This window comes from Patagioenas fasciata, chromosome 1 (genome assembly GCF_037038585.1).
Source record: "Patagioenas fasciata isolate bPatFas1 chromosome 1, bPatFas1.hap1, whole genome shotgun sequence".
Lineage (NCBI taxonomy): Eukaryota > Metazoa > Chordata > Aves > Columbiformes > Columbidae > Patagioenas > Patagioenas fasciata.
In genome coordinates, this window is record NC_092520.1 from 85,352,742 (window position 1) to 85,370,419 (window position 17,678).

General features: G+C 44.1%; 1 protein-coding gene across 1 annotated transcript; it reads left to right on the forward strand.

Moving 5' to 3' along the window:
• The first annotated feature begins 654 nt into the window (after positions 1 to 654).
• On the forward strand, positions 655 to 17,377 carry POGLUT1 (protein O-glucosyltransferase 1). Its single transcript, XM_065862707.2, has 11 exons — positions 655 to 762; positions 1,070 to 1,160; positions 5,038 to 5,181; positions 5,623 to 5,758; positions 8,298 to 8,419; positions 10,062 to 10,121; positions 11,162 to 11,261; positions 12,002 to 12,060; positions 14,152 to 14,319; positions 14,826 to 14,882; positions 15,515 to 17,377. Exons 1-11 carry the CDS (start codon positions 690 to 692, stop codon positions 15,669 to 15,671), a joined length of 1,167 nt encoding a protein of 388 aa, XP_065718779.1. The 5' UTR covers positions 655 to 689; the 3' UTR covers positions 15,672 to 17,377.
• Positions 17,378 to 17,678: the final 301 nt, after the last annotated feature.

The window sequence follows — 17,678 nt, forward strand, 5'->3', positions numbered from 1 at the left end:
GGGAGATTGTATTGCTGTCTACAACTACCTGAAAGGAGGTTGTAGCATGGAGGGTGTTGGTCTCTTCTCGTGAGTAACAAGCGGAAGGATGAGAGGAAATGGCCTCAGGTAACACCAGGGAAGGCTGAGACTGGATATGGGAAAATATTTCTTCACGGAAAGTGTTGTCAGGCATTGGAACAGGCTGCTCAGGGCAGTGGTGGAGTCACCATCCCTGAATGTGTTTAAAAGGTGTTTAGACAAGGCTCTTAGGGACATGGTTTAGTGACGGTGTTAGGTTATTGTTGGGCTTGATGATCCTGATGGTCTCTTCCAACCAAAATGATTCTGTGATCGATTCTATGCCCATCACAGATGCACACTCATATTTGCTTTTGGCAGTGAACGTTTTTGCAACACAGTGCCCATCTACCGCAGCCCCCGCCACGCCAGTGCCTTTACTTCCTTAAGCAGCAAAAGCCGTCTGCGGTCACGGCGTCGCCCCCGCAGGGATCCCCCCGAGACACACGCCTTGTGTGGGGACGGACAGCGTCGCCGCCCAGCCACCGCGGGAACTACAGCTCCCATCAAGAGCCACGGCACAACGCCCGCTCCCGTAGCCGCCATCTTTGCTCGGGGCACCACTACCTCGCAGCCGCTCCCGGCGGCGGCGGGCCGCGCATGCGCAGGGCGGTGCTGTCGGCGGCGGCATGGGGCGGGCGGCGCTGGCCCTCTGGGCGCTGGTGGTGGCCGCCGTGTGGTGGCTGGAGCCCGGCGCGGCAGGTGAGCGGTGCCTGGGGCCCCTCGGGGCGCCTGGGCGTGAGGGTGTTACCGGGGGAGGGGGAACGGGACGCGGCCGGCGGGGGGGGGGTGGGTGTCCCCGTCGGAAGCCCGAGCGTCCCGTGTCGCCTCCTCAGCCTCCTCCGCCCCTTCCCCGGCCCCCTCAGCCGGGTGCCCCGGTGGCATTGTTGCTGCGTTGCTGTTTGCCGTGATGCCAGTCGAACCAGAAATCCTGCTCAGCTCCTGCTAGTCGCGGCGGTAGTTCAGTGCATTAATTCCTTTTAGCTTTTTCCCTGCCTGTGTGTTTTAGATGCCAAATGGAAAGTGATAACTGACCAAATTAAGAAAGCTGTGGAAGTCTATAAGCCATGTGTAAAGGAAAATTGCAGCTGCCACCAAAGGTGAGAGACTGGTTTTCTTTTGACTGCACAGGCCGGTGGCCATGGGAGGGAATGCTTTTGCCAGCACTGATGGACGGGAATTAGCTGTAGAATATTTGGGCTTTAAAGTGTCACATCTGCAGCCATCATATGACACGGTGCTCTTAAGGAGGAGGTTATTAATCACAGAATCATTTTGGGTGGAAGAGACCCTTAAGATCATTGAGCCCCACCATCTCCTAATACTGTCACTAAACCGTGTCCCTGAGAGTTTCATCTACACATCTTTTAAACCAATGCCTGACAACCCTTTCTGTGAAGAAATGTTTCCCCATATCCAATGTAAACCTCCCCTGGTGCAACTTGAGGCCATTTCCTCTCATCCTGTCACTTGTTACCTGGGAGAAGAGACCAACACCCTCCATGCTACAACCTCCTTTCAGGTAGTTGTAGACAGTGATAAGGTCTCCCCTCAGCCTCCTTTACTCCAGGCTAAACAGCCCCAGTTCCCTCAGCTGCTCTTCATCAGACTTGTGCTCCAAATCCCTCACCAGCTTTGTCACCCTCTGCACTCTCTGGTACCTCAATGTCCTTCTTACGATGAGAGGCCCAAAACTGAACATGGGATTCAAGGTGCTGCCTCACCAGTGCTGAATACAGCAGCACAATCACTTCTCTAGTCTGCTGGCTACACTATTCCTGATACCAGCCAGGATGCTGTTGGCCTTTTTGGCCACCTGGGCACACTGCTGGCTCATATTCAACCAGCTGTCAATTAGCACCCCCAGGTCCTTTTCCACCAGTCATTTTTCCAGCCATTCTTCCCCAGGCCTGTAGTGCTGCCTGGGGTTGTTGTGACCCAAGTGCAGGACCTGGCACCTCATACAATTGGCCTGAGCCCAATGATCCAGCTGGTCCAGATCGCTCTGTGTGAAACAGGTTGGCCTCCATAGGTCCAACAGAAGGTGTGTCCATCTGCAGACTGGTCACTGTCCTTGTCTGCTGTGACTGAACAACAAACACTATGTCAGCATCTCACATAGGATCATACAATAAACCCATACACAGTCGGTGATGTTTCTGTATTAACAATCCACTTCTGCATTCTCTCTCAGTGCAGTGTTGCTAACAAGTCTTTCTTGTGGGCTTTTAAAAGTGGAAGAAATCAAGTATGTGCAAAATATTGTGAATAGCTTGGTTAAGAAGGGTTGTTACAGAACACAGATCCATTTGGCATGATAGCGTGTTGCACTTTTTAGCATTCTTTTTAGGAGTTTAGTTCACTGCTTGTGAGAATTGGATTGATGGTGGATATTTAACTACCTGACTTTCACATGACTAAAGCATCATCCAAGAAGAGCTCATTCAGGAAGACACAAGTTCTGTTTATTTATTTTTTTTTTTTATAACCATGGAGCATTATGCATAATGCCAGCACTCTGACTTGAAATGCTCGCCTAATCTCCCTACAGTGAATTTAGTGCAGAGATTTATAGGCTCACATGTGATGCAAGACTACTGTAGGCGGTACAAGTGCAGGCTGACCTGCCATGTAGACATAGCCAAACCAAACTTCCTTTCTGTTCACGCTAGTATTGCACGGTTGCAGTGTGACAGACATTACAGGTGCATAGATCATCACTGCCATGTGGGCATAGATTGTAGGAGTGGGGGGTTTTGATGCCTTCGAGCAGTGTTTTTATTTAAAGGATAAGAAGCAACTCAGAGAAGAGTCAACATATTCTTCTGACTTTAGGATTAGGATTCCAAATGCAGAAACGCAGATGCCCAGCTTTAAGCCTCCTATTTAAAAGTACCAGATGTGCTCACTCATTTTGGCGGGGGCGGGAAGGTGGATTGAGTGCTTTTACTATCAGATGAGTCATATTGGGCAACTGTTTATACACTCTGGAGTTTTTGGTCTTCACTGTGCTTGAATATTGATGAGGAAAAGTCTCTTTTAATTCAGCATTCCCGTCTTTTTCCCAAGTTCCAATTCAGATACAGCTTAAAGATGTCTCCTAATCTTTAAACATACACTCCACCATCTTCTGCCCACCTTTGGGTAGAACACTTTCCCAAGTGGTTACAACTTCCAAAATCTGCTTTAGAACATGATAGTAGTGTGAAGTTATGGTTGCTGTGAGTCTTGAAACCTAGTTTTCACTAAAGCGGTCATTCACTTAAGGGTTTTCAAGGAGCACTGCTATAGTGACAGGCATCACAAAAAATCCAGGAAGATAATGCAGGATGTATGCTGTATGATGTTCAAGAAACTTGGTTCATTTTGATAGCTAATTTGGAAGTCTGTAATTATGCAGCAGAATGCTGAAAGCCAGTACTTTTCACCATATACCAAATTCTACTTTTATCTAGTCTTCTGGGACTCAGTGGCCAAGGACTGAAGGCCCTGTCTTGTTCCTTGCTAACTTTCAGTTGTCACTTAGGCAACAATGACATGGATGTGCCATAAAACTTCAACTTTTTTCCAGTTCTCAAGTTTGTTACATTTTCATCCCTGTCATACTGCTTATCTGTGGTCTGCCCATCTGCACAATGGCAATTCTTTATGAAGTTTTACTGTGTTCTACCTGATTACAAAATAGCAGAATCCTGGAGGTTGTGGGGGATCTTCTGAGATCAAGACCAACACCTCTGCTCAGGCAAGGTTGCCAGGATTCTGTCCAGTAAGGTTTTGAATATCTTAAAGCACAGAGACTCCACTGCCTCTTTGGGCAACCTGTACTGGTGTTTGACCACCCTCACAGCTGGATCACCCCAACAGTGCTGTATTAAACTAAGGCATTGATGCAGTGTCTGCCAAAAGTGGGGAAGAGATCTCCATAGTTGTTACAATCTGATGGTGTTCCTTAACTGTTCCAAGCTTGAGGGAACTGGGGCTGTTCAGCCTGGAGAAAAGGAGGCTGAAGGGAGACCTTATCACTGTCTACAACTACCTGAAAGGAGGTTGCAGCATGGAGGGTGTTGGTCTCTTCTCCCAAGTAACAAGCAATAGGATGAGAGGAGATGGCCTCAAGTTGCACCAGGGGAGGTTCAGATTGGATATTGGGAAGAATTTCTTCACAGGGTTGTCAGGCATTGAAACAGGCTGCCCTGGGAAGTGGTGGAGTCACCATCCCTGGAGGGGTTAAAAGGCGTTTAGATGAGGTTCTTAGGGTTATGGTTTAGTGCTAGAGTTAAGTTATGGTTGGACTTGATGATCCTGACGGTCTCTTCCAACTGAAATGATTCTATGATCTGAGGACCTTTAGACTAAAGTTATATAAACTGCATCCTTCTTACGCATTTTGTTATATATGTTAGGTTTATGTTTTCATACTGCGTTCCTGGAGCTCACTGGTGATGTGGAGATGTCACAGAACACATGCTACATAGGTCTCTACTGCTGGACTGGCTTTTACTGGACACAGCGTTATTTGGTGATGCTGCTCCTTGCAACTAGACTCTTACTTTCTTTTAATGTCTAAATAGCATGACATTATGTAAGGAGTTTGGTCTTGGTGTGGCCCATCATTTATGGAAAGCCAGAGCACAAGCTTTGCAACTCAAAGTTTAGGTGAGCTGAAGGCTTTTACCCATAACCTGGCAGGGTGTGTAAGGTGCTTTCCAGGAGAGTAGCTAGAGTTGTCCAAGTTGATTCAGCCTCAGTCCTGTGCTGGGCTTTCTGTCAGGCAGATAGCACATAATCAAGGAGTGAAGCTTGGACCTTTGAGTCTCTGCGTAAGTGACTTAAATTCTTCGTTATGCCACATGTACCATAGCTCCTGAAAGCTACATAGAGCTTGCTTTAGCTATAAGTCTGTTCTGTGTACTGCAGTTATTCAATGCACAGTATCCTCCCTACTGTACATAATAATGGCTGATTGTTTTGTTTCAGTGTCTGGCAGCAGGACCTGGCTCCCTTTCAAGGTGGCATTTCCAAGGAGATAATATCAGATGTGGTGAGCCGGAAGCTCGGGACACACTACCAAATCGTTAAGAACAAGTTGTACCGTGAGCAGGATTGCTTGTTCCCTGCAAGGTAAGAGCTGTGCAGAAGATCTCACCTCCATAGATGGGACACGGGAGTACTTCCAAATCTGCTGAGTTGAAAGTCACTGAGCACAATGATATTTCAGAGGTGTGAATTCCTTATTGGAGCAGGAGCATAGAAAATTATGTATGAGGCTTAAATGTAGCAAGAGGTGAATGTCATTGTTGTACTTCAGTGTAGAAAAGGTTGTTTGGTTGTGGGATCCCACAGAAAGCTGCTGATCAGGCCAGATTTAACAGGATGGGTTGCTTCAGTGGTGTCTGTACTGTGTTGAGGGTCAGCAGCTGCTATAGACAGTTCCCAGCCTACGTCATGATATGGTTCAGGCTCACCATCTCTTCTGCTCCTGTGCAGAGAGAAAGGCCTGCAAGAGACTGCAGGATTCTCCCTTCTCCTTATAGGTCTTTGCCGTATGTTGTTTCTCCACAGATGCAGTGGAGTTGAGCACTTCCTTCTGGAGATCATCAGCCGCCTCCCTGACATGGAAATGGTGATCAATGTGCGAGACTACCCTCAGGTCCCCAAGTGGATGAAACCCGTCATCCCAATCTTCTCCTTCAGTAAGGTGGGCACGCCTTTAAAAGCTGAGCATTTCTGTGACATGCATGTTCTCCTTCCTTGTGGGAATGTATTTTTGAGGATGGTTCCCCACAGATTTTCTGTGTGTCAAAATTGCTTGCTCTTTTTTGCTCTTTATGTTTCCTTTCACTTCCAGTTTTCTGTGAGACAGACTTGCAGATTTATTTAGTAGAACAGTTTTTCCCCTCATTACCTCCTCTGCCAGGTCAAAAAACATACCACTGCTACAGTGGAGTGATGCACAGCTGGATGTGTTATGTGCCAGCATCACTGTCATTTGCTACAACTCTTCTGTTAAAATTGTAGCCGTAACTACATTAATTTAATTTAATTAGCATTGTTAAGGATTTTTGATCATCAGTCAGCTGTCATACAGTTCATGTCATTTAATATAAATATTTTAGTCCTCTTTTTTAGTAGCACAGATAAGTGTTTCTTATCTTCTTTTCTGTAATATTGCTGTCTCCTGTGAACCCTTTTCCCCTGGATTCGCTTTCCCACCTGCACACACATGCATAGGTGCACACACACATAGAGACGTCTCTGTTTGCTTCTCCGTTTCCAGACTCAAGAGCCCTTCCATATGCTTTCCTACCTCTCTCATTGTTAAACCTCACTATAACATAGTGTCTTATCCCTTCCAACAAAATACTGTTACACGTGAAGCTTCAGCTAATCTTGCTTTTATTTAGTGTATGCCCAATGTGCCCCAATCCTGCACCATTGCTACCTAACCCTGATCACAATCCCATCTTTGGCTGAAGCCCAGCAGAGACAGTAAGGTGCAAAAAGAAACAACAGACCATTTTCTCTTGCTAGTTCAGGCTCTATTCTGTTTCTGCTAACTTGTAGCATCTTACTCTGAACCCAGGTCTTCAGCTTGTGCAGTCTGAACAGTCATATGACCCATAACTATTGTCTAGTGCTCAGCCATCCTAAAATTCTCTCTAGAATTTCAGTACAACATCACAAACGCTGTCATTCAATAACCATGTTCACTGCCAGGTGTAAAGCTAATTGTCTTGCCCCTCGACCATTGACAACCTTAGCTCTAGCCAGCAGAACCCAAATTAACACAGAACAGGTTGCAGGAGTTCAGTCTTTGCAGCCATATTCATAATCCTGCCCCCAGATGCCTTGCACGTCCCCACAAGAAACCAAGTTCTCCAGTCACCGTTGTCCCATATCTCAACTATAACCTCAGCCATGTCCTCAACTGAAACCCAGTGACCAAAGCACAGCTCACATTTAACCTGCCAGTGTTTGGAAGGCTACAGGATGCTGGTCCAGGGTGCTTTCTAAGGCAGAAAGCATAGAGGATTGGAGGATTGTCCTATTCTGCATATCAGAAGGTCGACCCTGGGGTGTTGGTGGAGCATTCCTGTTTTTTTATCAATGCCTGTTTATAGAAGGACAGAGAAGGAGCAGATTGTAGAAGCACACACTAAAGTTAGAAGGGACCAGAGGAGGTCACCCAGTCCATCACCTCACTCAGAGCAGGACCAACTGTAACAGATCAGGGTGCTTCAGGCTGTGTCCTGCCTGGTTCTGGGCATCCCCAAGTACAGGGTGTCCACAGCCAGTGTTGGACCTCCCTCAAAGCAAAAGCATGTTTCCCAGTATGTAACTGGAATTTCCCTTCTCGTGATCCAAGCCTGTTGTCTCTCATTCTATCTCTGCACTTCTGAAAAGAGTCTGTCTCCATCTTCTCTCCCATTAGGTAGTAAGATACAGCATTTAGATAACCCCAAGCCTCCTCTTACCAGGCATGAACAAACCCATTCCTCAGGCCCTGTTCATATGTCATGTACACCAACCTCCTAACTATCTTGGTGGCCTTGGACTCTCTCCAGCTGATCTCCAGGTGACAGATAGATGCATAGTTGTAAGTTTACTACTAGTGCAAGGAAGTGACCTATAGTCTAGTTTCTTGAAAGGGTTTAGCCTTACTTAAGTGCTGATCTTCCCTCTGATTAAATAGGGATTGAAACATCCAAGTAGGAGTGAGGAACTGAAATTCCTACATGACCTGGATATTTGTTGCAGTGAATTGTTAAGTGATCTCTAGGAAGGCTGGAATGAACTGAAGTGTTAGAAACTTAAATGTCCAAAGTATCTACATGTCTCCCTTTCTCTAAGGAGATAATAATGCCTCTTAACTTATGAACAGTAGAAAATATTTGTAGCTATACACAGGCACAAAGTTGAGTGGAGCACAGGTCTTCTGCTATTTACTAATCAGCTATATGATAGATCTCTTTTGTTATTTTCTAACATGGAAGTCCTGTGCTGTCATGCAGCAAGACTCAGCCTTTTTTAAAATCATTGAAACGTTTCAGTATTAGGTTGTCTTTATATGGACCCCAGCAACACCACCGTGACCACAAAGCTCTTATTCTTGTTATGGAACAGTAATGGAGAAAGCTGACAGAACTCCCAGGAAGGATGTTCATTCCTGGCAGTATCAGTCAGTAAACTGAAATAGATGTCACTCTTTTTCTTACATTACTCTCCTTTTTCTTAAGACACCCGAATACAATGATATCATGTATCCTGCCTGGACATTTTGGGAAGGAGGACCAGCTGTCTGGCCAATTTACCCAACAGGTTTAGGACGCTGGGACCTCATGAGAGAAGACCTCAGAAGGTATGTTTTGCAAATGGATATGTGTGGGGGGAGAGGTTTAATGGAAGACAAATTCAGAGTAAAAGCCAGCTAGCACTGGAAGGCATTAGGGCAATGTTGAAGTCCAAGGTCGTAGGTTTGTTGGCTTGTGGTGTGTCCTGCTGCCTCTCATTAACTGCACACAACCTAAATGCTGTATAAGAATTCTCCATGGAAACCTTAGGTGACGTAACTACAAGTTATAATTAGCTTCTCTGTTTGCAACACTTTGGTAAGGAATGCAGAGGATAAAGTAGACACATTCTTCATGCTATCAGGGCCAGATAACTATCATTTTTGCTGGGAGAGGGTTTGTCAATAAAGCAGCAGTTATCTTTTGCCTGCAGAAATCTCCCCTGACACATGGAAATATTTTCCTTTGTTTCCAAGTACTTCTGTAAAGACCTGTGGTTTTTTTCACTGCAGGGATGATACAGGATGTTTGTATAAGCTTCTGGAAGGGTAAAGAAAAGCCTTCTTTAGATCTCCTTGAGTGTTATGCAATAGAAAAACCTGGAATCATTCCCAAGAATCAAGAGTCGTTACTGGGCCAATAGTAAGACAGAAGATGTTTCTGACTGGGAGTCTTTCTTTTGGCAGGATCTTTGACTATTAGCAGAATAAGGGGCTGTTTCCCACGGAGAATGACAAACAATATGCAACAGTGAGTGAACAGAGAAACATGATAAGAAAAAAACCCAACACCTTAATGTTAATCACTTAACATCAGAATGCGAGACTGAATGTTTCCCGCTTCAAAATCTGAAGATCTATAGGACTAGTCATAGCTGATGATATAATGTGATATAATATAATGAAGGTCCAAAGCATTTACTTGTCCCTGCTTTCCCAGTGAACCCTGCTTCTGTCACTGAGTTACAAGCAGATGCAAAGCTTGACCTGCACGGATCAGTTTGGGAATCAGGATCTACATGTCAAGCCAGGTGTAACAAAAAAGTACAACAAGGAGCTCCCCAGAGGGAGGCAGGTGACTGCATTGACAGAAATAAAACATGTGAACAGCTGTTTTGAAGATATGCTTAGATTTAAAGTGAAAGTTATTTGGCAAAAAATGAATCCTCGTGCTTTAAATGCAAAACACCATGCAGGCCTTTTTGTTGCTGTTTTGTTTTTTTGCTTGCTTGCTTGCTTGTTTTGAGGGCTTTTGGTGTTGTTGTTTGTTTTGTTTGTGAGGTTTTTGTGTTGTTTTTGTTTTGTTTGTTTGTTTGTTTGTTTGTTTTTACATGGGAAACGACAGTGATTAGAAACTCCAGGTATTTTGCATTATTCATATTCAGTGAAGTACCGAAAGATAAAGCAACAATGCAAAAAGTGGATTCAAATTTTAGTTAAATTTTAATGTCCTTAAAGGTCTGGTGAGGGAGTTGTGTGTAATTCAGTGTTTTGACTGAAAGGTGTTCTGAAAAGTTGCCTTAAACACAGTATACACAGGAAAACCTGTTTCATTGGACCTGATTGGGAGTTTTTTTCTGCTATAATGAAGAAAGTGATTTCCATCAAAAAAAATAATAAGAAAAAGAGATCATGCTGTGAAAATGGATGAGAGCCTCTGTTTCATGGTTTTATTAAATCATTTATTGCCATGTATAAACAATACTTTCAGGTCTGCAGAAAAATGGCCATGGATGAAAAAAATCTCTAAAGGATATTTCCGAGGATCAAGGTGAGCGTAATTTTCTTCTAGCAGGAGATTCTACTAACATATACCATGACAACTGTCTGTATGCAGAAGTTTCTGTACCTTCAAGACCTAAACAAGTGTAACCCAGAGTGTATTTTTTTAAAAGTAAGGAAATTGAGACATTTTGTACAGCAGCATTTCACCATTAGTGGTTCTCCATAAGAATTGCCATTTGCAACTAGTTCATTATAATGAGTCTAGTATTGGAAAAAGAAGTTGTGATCATTTGCTACGTTATTTCTTAAGGAGTAAAACTCTCACACTAGGAACCAGCTTGTTTTGTTCTCTGAAGTGAACTGCAGGTGCATGATACAAATTTAAAGGTTTTATACTGATGTGCATGCTTCTTGCCAGTATGAATACTTTATTCTCTATGGCAAGTGCTTGACAGGGAATCAACAAGTATTCTTGGTTTAAGTTACCTGAGTGGTGGGGTGTAAGAGAAGGTTATTTTTGCCCTTTCTTCAGTGACAGTTTGAAAACAGTGTTAACCCTTTTTGTTCCTCCAACACTTTGTTCCTCCTCCATTCCCAATAGGGATGGATTTGAAATCTTACTAGGTAGGCTCAGGAGATGACGAGGCATGAGTTTTGGGGATGTAATAACCTTGCTTATCAATAGTGTTTTAAATTAGTGTCAGAGTGATCAAGTGCTGAAGATGCTTAACATTTCTTAGCTCTCTGACTTAGAAGGGACTTAAAATATTTGGCACTCCTTGAATGAGGCCTGAAGGCAGCAACATCTCTGTTGATCTGTCCTGGGAATTGCTCAAATCATGCTGTGAAATATTTAGTAAGTGAAATAAAGAAACAGGGCCTCGAATAATTTTGGTACACATAACTCATTCTCTTCGACTTATACGCCCTTGGACAGAAATACACTCTGTGGTAGGCACTTAATAATGTTTTTGGGGCACATAGGGAGATCAGCCTCATAAAGGGGCAGGATCTTGAGTCTTCTTGTTTGTTAGCTGCGTTGGGTCAGGTGGATTGGCAATGACTGATACAGCATTACTTTTGCAGAACGAGCCCTGAAAGAGATCCCCTCATTCTGCTGTCTCGAGAAAACCCCGAACTTGTTGATGCTGAGTACACTAAAAACCAAGCTTGGAAATCTGAGAAGGTTTGTGAGTGTTGTCTGTCAGGATCCTGAGTGTGAAGGCCAGAAGGGGTCGCACTACATGGGGGCTTTGATGACAGAGGTGCATCTTGGTGGAAAGTTGTGGGTGATTGTCTAGATTAAGGGGGGCTTGTAGATCCTTTGATGGCCACATCTCTCTGACCAATGAAAGGAAGGAGTCTCTAGAGCCTTAGAGGTCAAACATTTTTCTCCCATCTACACTTCTTGTTCAAGGAAACTAGCACACAGAAGAAAATTAACCTATGCCAATCCAATTCTTCCCCTTCTAGCCTCAAGCTACCTGTGTGGTGTTGTCAGTCTTTTTAAACCTTTTTCTGTCATTTCCATTGCTTGGTCTTTCTGATAACTGTTGCTGATAATGTTTTAGTTCCATACTTAGTCTACAGTCCAGCTCTCTTCAGACTGTCTTGGCTAATCCGTCTACACTTGGCTTCGCATAGTCCATTGTCCAAGCTGTTTTCCACCCTGTAGCTGCCAGCTAAACATTATCATTAGTGTATTTGTGCTGGCATTACACACGCAGTGTGTAATTTACTGATTTTTTTTTCTTGTTTGAAGGGCCGCAAATTCTTCATAATTCTTTTAAAAGCCCACCAGAGAAGGTTTTCTCAGAGGTGGGAATGGAGGGTTTTGAGACTTCAGCTTTGTTTCTGAGAAGAAAAGCAAATATGAAATCACTATATAAAATTTATTGATTTTGTAAAAATTCTGTTTATTTTAAGGACACCTTAGGGAAGCCTCCTGCAAAGGAAATTCCACTGGTTGATCACTGCAAATACAAGTAAGAGTTTTGATTAGTAAAGCTGTTCAAGGGCTATGGGCTGTTTCTGTCCTTGCATGGTATAAGGTCTCATTGTATTTTAAGACCTGATTCCAGTGACCAGCTCCATGCAGACAGGAAAGATTGTGAAAAGACACAAGGTGGTTAAAAATTGGGGAGCTTAGCATAGCCTCTTCCAGTATCAGTTTTCCTCCGTCAGGTTAGGAGAAATAAAGTGCTTTGGGGGAAGTAAAGGTCTTAGGTTGCTAATAAACATATAGATAGAAAATCTTATTTTATTTTTTTAGTAAGAAAGGCTTTCTTTCAATTGTTCTTTGTATTCCTGTAACAAATTGTGTGTTCCAAATTGTTTTTTCAGTGCTACAGTGGTAGCATTACTGTCTTCAAAGACATACGGAACTAAGGAATCATTTTCAGATGCATACTGGGGCAAGTGTTGCCATTGGATGTATATAGTAAAAGAGAGAACGTGAAATATGATTAAGTAGATATAGTATTGATTCACACATTGTATGTTGTCTGGGAGATTGTAGTTTTTATTTTGTTTTTTAACTACTTTAGGGAGCGGTTTTTGGTGTAGTATTGTGGGTTTCTGTGTAAAAGAACCAAAACATCCTCTTAGTGTGTATGTACTTGTATGTCTGATGTTTTGCTTTAAAATTGCCTAGTTACAATTCTACCAGCTAGAATCTGCTGATAGAAGAACTCAGGCATTTGGCTGGATCTGTGTTTTTGTGCAAATGTGATTGACTTGTCTCATTTTATATTTCACTAGACTGTTGCCCAGATTTCTCCCTTCTGTTACTCAGAGACGTTCCAATTCCTGATGCCTCCTAAGCCCCTCGCACAGTATGGGCCAAGACATTCTCACACACTTTTCTCATAGCTCAGGGTCTGGTAGGGTCAACATGAATTTCTCTCCACTTTCTTCAGTGTTGGTGCTATAGCAGAATGTCTGAGAGCAGCCCCCCCATGACCTGGCTGAGGTCACAGATGGTGAAGCTGTGTCTGGAATTGGGCAGGGGCATCTCCTCACTTCCAGACCCCTGTTCTTGTCACTTCTCTATGTGTATTTGTTTAGTTCCTAGTACAACAAGCTCCTCATCCCTGCCCTGAGCTCCTAAGTATTACAAAAAATGCAAGATAATTTCAGGTTTATTCCTTGTAACTTACTGCTGAACCAAGTTTAGCTGTAATTCCCATCTCACGCCAAACATATATAATATATAATCCCCATTTCACCCCAAATAACTTAATTAAAGGAAGAACTCCCTTCCTCCAGCCCAAAATGTTCAACTTCAAAGATTATTTCTGTGTACCGAGGGGTTTTACCCACAGGAAAAACAGCTTTCCATATAATTGGAGAAATGTGGGTTTAAAAATTCAAGCAAGTAAGCAAACAAACATCCCTCTGAGATACAGTTTGCTAAGAGAAATCCTCCCCCAGTCAAGCCCACTTTACTAACTTGGCAGAAAATATGGGAAACAAAATTGTGGATTCTTTGTTATCTGCAAGGTCCATCTGTTGTGTGCTAGCCTGTTTAACCTCCTAGGGTTGCATTCCCAAGTTAATATGAAGCAATTAATTCAGATTAAAGCAGAATCCCAGAGGAAAAAACAAAACAAAACAACCGAGATAGATGTGGCAAAGCAGAACAATGAACAAAAAAGCTCACGCCAAGACAACAGAGGATTGGGAAAAAGCTCCTTGTGGTAAGAAATTCTCTGAAGTATAGAGTCACAGGATCAGCATCCACATTGTGACCTTCCCTGCCTTGTTGGCAGCTGTCTGTGAGGCCTCTTTTGGTTTGTCGCAGCCAGGTGTCTTTATCGGAGGTAAAGCAGCACACCTTGATTTTTAGCCTCAGTTTTGACAGGCAGCAGCAGCTCACCTAGCACATCCTTAACTTAGTTCACCTTGCCTGTGAGGAGCTTCACATAAACGTCTTGCCTTTGTTGCAGCAACAGGTGCCTGGCTTAGTGGGAGGGAGACCCCCATCTGCTCCCCGCCTCAGAGCCCAACTGCTAAGTGCATTTCTTCCCTAAATGCCAAGTGTGATCAGGTCACTCTCTTTGCTTCTCCTTTTAAAGGTATCTGTTTAATTTCCGGGGAGTGGCTGCCAGTTTCCGTCTGAAACACCTTTTCTTGTGTGGTTCGCTCGTCTTCCATGTTGGAGAAGAGTGGTTGGAGTTCTTCTACCCACAGCTGAAGCCTTGGGTCCACTACATCCCAGTCCGATCAGACCTCTCTAACGTCAGGTGTGAGACCGCAGATGTGCTCGGGGGGAGCACTGTGTGCCACAGGAAAAGACTGATGTATTTGGGAAGGCAGTTTCGTTGGTATCATGCTAAGAAGTGTCTCCACTGTAGGCATCAGACAGAAGCTTGTGGAGGTCATGTTCCTTTCCTTGCTGCCCCTAAAGAATCCTTTGCTCATATTTCTTAGAACAGTTTCACTGGGGTGTGGAGGTCTGTCACCCTCACTGAAAGCCAAAGGCACTGGGCACTTAAATTTGCAGCATGGGTGAGGGGAAGAGGAATGTATTGCAGGGCCAAAAATGTGTTGGCTCCCAGATTTCAGCATGCTGTCCAGAACTGATATGGAACAACTGAGATTGGCAGGTTTCTTCTGTGCTCTTAAATGAGGAGCACCAGTCCCTCACTCAGCTGTAGATCCTTAATCTCATCCTCTGCAATAGTTTAGCTAAGGGACAGTGTTCTCCTTTGAGCTACTTGTTTCATAGCATTTTTTGTCTTAATTTTAGGGAGCTGTTGCAATTTGTAAAGGAAAATGATGCTATAGCACAAGAAATCTCAGAGAGGTAAGTTGTGTGTCCCTTCTGGCTATCAGACACTCTACTTCCAAAGCATTTTCTTATGCAGCTTTTGAAGGGGTTACCTCTCAAAGACAAGCATAGTATTAATAGGGTGTAGTATAACTGATCTTCTGCAATAACAGCAGGAGAGTTGAGGAACTCGTAACAAGCAGGGGGAAGCGGAGAACGAGATTATATGCATCGGTCTTTGGTTCACATGTGACCCATGTCAGGAACCCCACTGAAAGCTCTCAGAAGCTGGGAGCTTTCTTCTCAGTATGAGGTGAGTTGGCCCCTGGGAACTGTGTCTGTGTTATAAGCATAATGTATCCAGGCTGGCAGTGACTGGCTTCTGAGGCAGCATTGCATCGGTGCTGCTCAGGCTGTATCTGATATGTGAAAGCTGATATTTATTATCCCAGATAACAAATACCATCTTGAGGATAACAAAAGCACTGCAACTGTCAGAGCTGTGAGCGTGAGTGAAAAATGTGAAATTAAACTAGACGGTACAGAGCGGTGCATGTTGTTTCTCATTTGAAACACAGAAGAGTGAAAGTTGATACACATATAAAGCAAAACGAAAGACTCTTGTAGGAACTGGAAATTGGTTCTGACTGTGCCTTGTGTATCTCTAGGGGACGCCAATTCATCACTGAGCACTTGCAGATGGAGGACGTCTCTTGCTACTGGGAGCATCTGCTGTCTGAATATTCCCAAACCTTGACTTACAAAGTGAAAAGGAGGAAGAGCTACAGTGAGATCACTTCTGAATGGCTGAAAACAGAACTGTAGAGACTCCTTTGTTTTCCTCTTCAGCTCAAACTGATCTCTGTGGAAATCTGAAGATCAGTGTATCTTATTTCTTGTTCTCTCAGACTTCTCACCCTTTACACTAGGAGAACAGCAATAGGTGACTTTGAAATTGTTCTTGTACAGCGGGACCTGGTCATACTGTCGCCATAGGAATGTTAAGTAGAATGTTGGATTATGGCTATTAAATGGGGCAGTGATCTTCATGTCTGGAAGAGGGCTGTTAGCATTTGGGATTTAGTTACTACCCATTTCAGAATGATCCTAAATCCCATTCAGTCAATGAGAAGCCTTTCTGTTAATTTTACTGGACTTTTTACCAAGTCCTCTGTACTTGTTGGCAAGGTACACAGACTGTCAGCTACAATCAGCTGGGAGATATGTGCCCATTTTTTGGCAAATTTTCGATGTTTTCTCACCTGTGTGATAGCGTTTGGGATATTAGGTGTTCTCTGACAGAAGCAGGTACTGGGGATTTGGGGTGATCTTTTTAGATAGCCTGGAGCTTATGTTTATGTCAGGTTTTAGGGGCTGATGGTGAGGCTTTGATGTGCCACTGAAAGGACAAAGGATCCTTGCGCAGGTCAACTACCTACCTCATAGGGAAGCGGCTGGTGGTGATGATGATGGTGGTGATGTTGCTGCAGTGCTAAGGCCACGTAGCAGAGTCAAACAGTTGGCAACTGAGATAAAGACAGTTCATCCTCTGACAGCTGAGCTGGGTGTCTGCATAGCCATGCAGAGCTGGGCCCGTGGTAACACCGGTCGGCTGGCCAGGCATCTTTAAGAGCCCGGAGAAAGTATACACAGAGGCAGATCTTCTTTTTCCCAGATCTTCACAGATCCCCTGCTCTGATCCCCTCTGTTACCTTCCTAGGGCTGTGGGGTTTTTTGTTTGTTGGGTTTTTTTGAGGCTGGTAACGCATCTGCTCACTTCAGTGTTTGCTTTTCTTTCCCACTGCTGTTTACACTCCTTTTTCAGTCTGGTTGAGGGAATGTCTTCAGTCACACAGTGGCAGCTACTCCTCACATTACTCATTCTGAGCTCAGTCACAGGTTGCTTGCACTCACTGTATTTATGCCCACTACAGGCTGCTCAGCCCAGAGGGAGTGCAATTTCTAGAATGCTTTGTGGCTCCTGAGTTGAGAGGCCTGGTAGGAAGCAGCATCCAGACAGGTGCTCAGAAGAGGGAGGGTAGCAGCATGGGATCCCAGGAGGGCTGCTGCCTCTGGGGTAAGCACCCGTGATGGTAAAGTGGCCTCATGGCTTAGGAAGCAGCACATTGGTGGAAGAGAGTGATAGCAACAGCTTCTGCTCTCCTTGGATCAGGGAGGAGGAAAACGCTACGCAGAACGGTAACGCCAAGTGCACATCCACACGTATGTGCTCGCACACAAGCCTCGGGGCACTGCCGGGCCCTGCTATGGGGATGCGACAACCAGCGCTGTTTGTCAGGTGCCGGTTGCTGGGGCAGTGTGCCAGTTACGTGGCCGGTGCCTGGGTTATCAGGGTACTCAAACAGCCTGGTTTCTAAGGAAAAGAACTGTGCAAGAGTTGAATGGTTTTTCTGGTTTTGTATTTTTAGTCAATGGAGAGATAGCAGTCTGAGAAACCAAAACAGCTACATATAATTTTTTTAAAATACTTTTTATTAAATGCTTTTTGGAATAAAACAGACAAAAACTGAGTTTTGCTGGATTCATCATTACTTAGCCAGAGTTGTGATAAAACATCTGGATAGCCCCCAGCTGTTTCCCTGAAGAAGGTGAAGCGTGTATTTCTGTCACAGCAATATTCAGGGTGTCTCTACTTCCAGCCACTGTGGCTGGAAACTTATGCTGGTAAGACACCTGTGTGAACTGGGGAATTTTCAGTCCGATCCCTTTTTCCTTTTTTCCTTTTTTCCTTTTTTCCTTTTTTCCTTTTTCCTTTTTCCTTTTTCCTTTTTCCTTTTTCCTTTTTCCTTTTCTTTCTTTGCCTCCTCTCCC

Excerpts from the sequence above, each read along its gene's own strand:
- POGLUT1 (XM_065862707.2), top strand. The coding sequence starts at position 690 with ATGGGGCGGGCGGCGCTGGCCCTCTGGGCGCTGGTGGTGGCCGCCGTG. Across the intron at positions 10,122-11,161 it reads GGATATTTCCGAGGATCAAG|AACGAGCCCTGAAAGAGATC; the intron begins GTGAGCGTAATT and ends TTACTTTTGCAG. Across the intron at positions 12,061-14,151 it reads GTTGATCACTGCAAATACAA|GTATCTGTTTAATTTCCGGG; the intron begins GTAAGAGTTTTG and ends CTCCTTTTAAAG.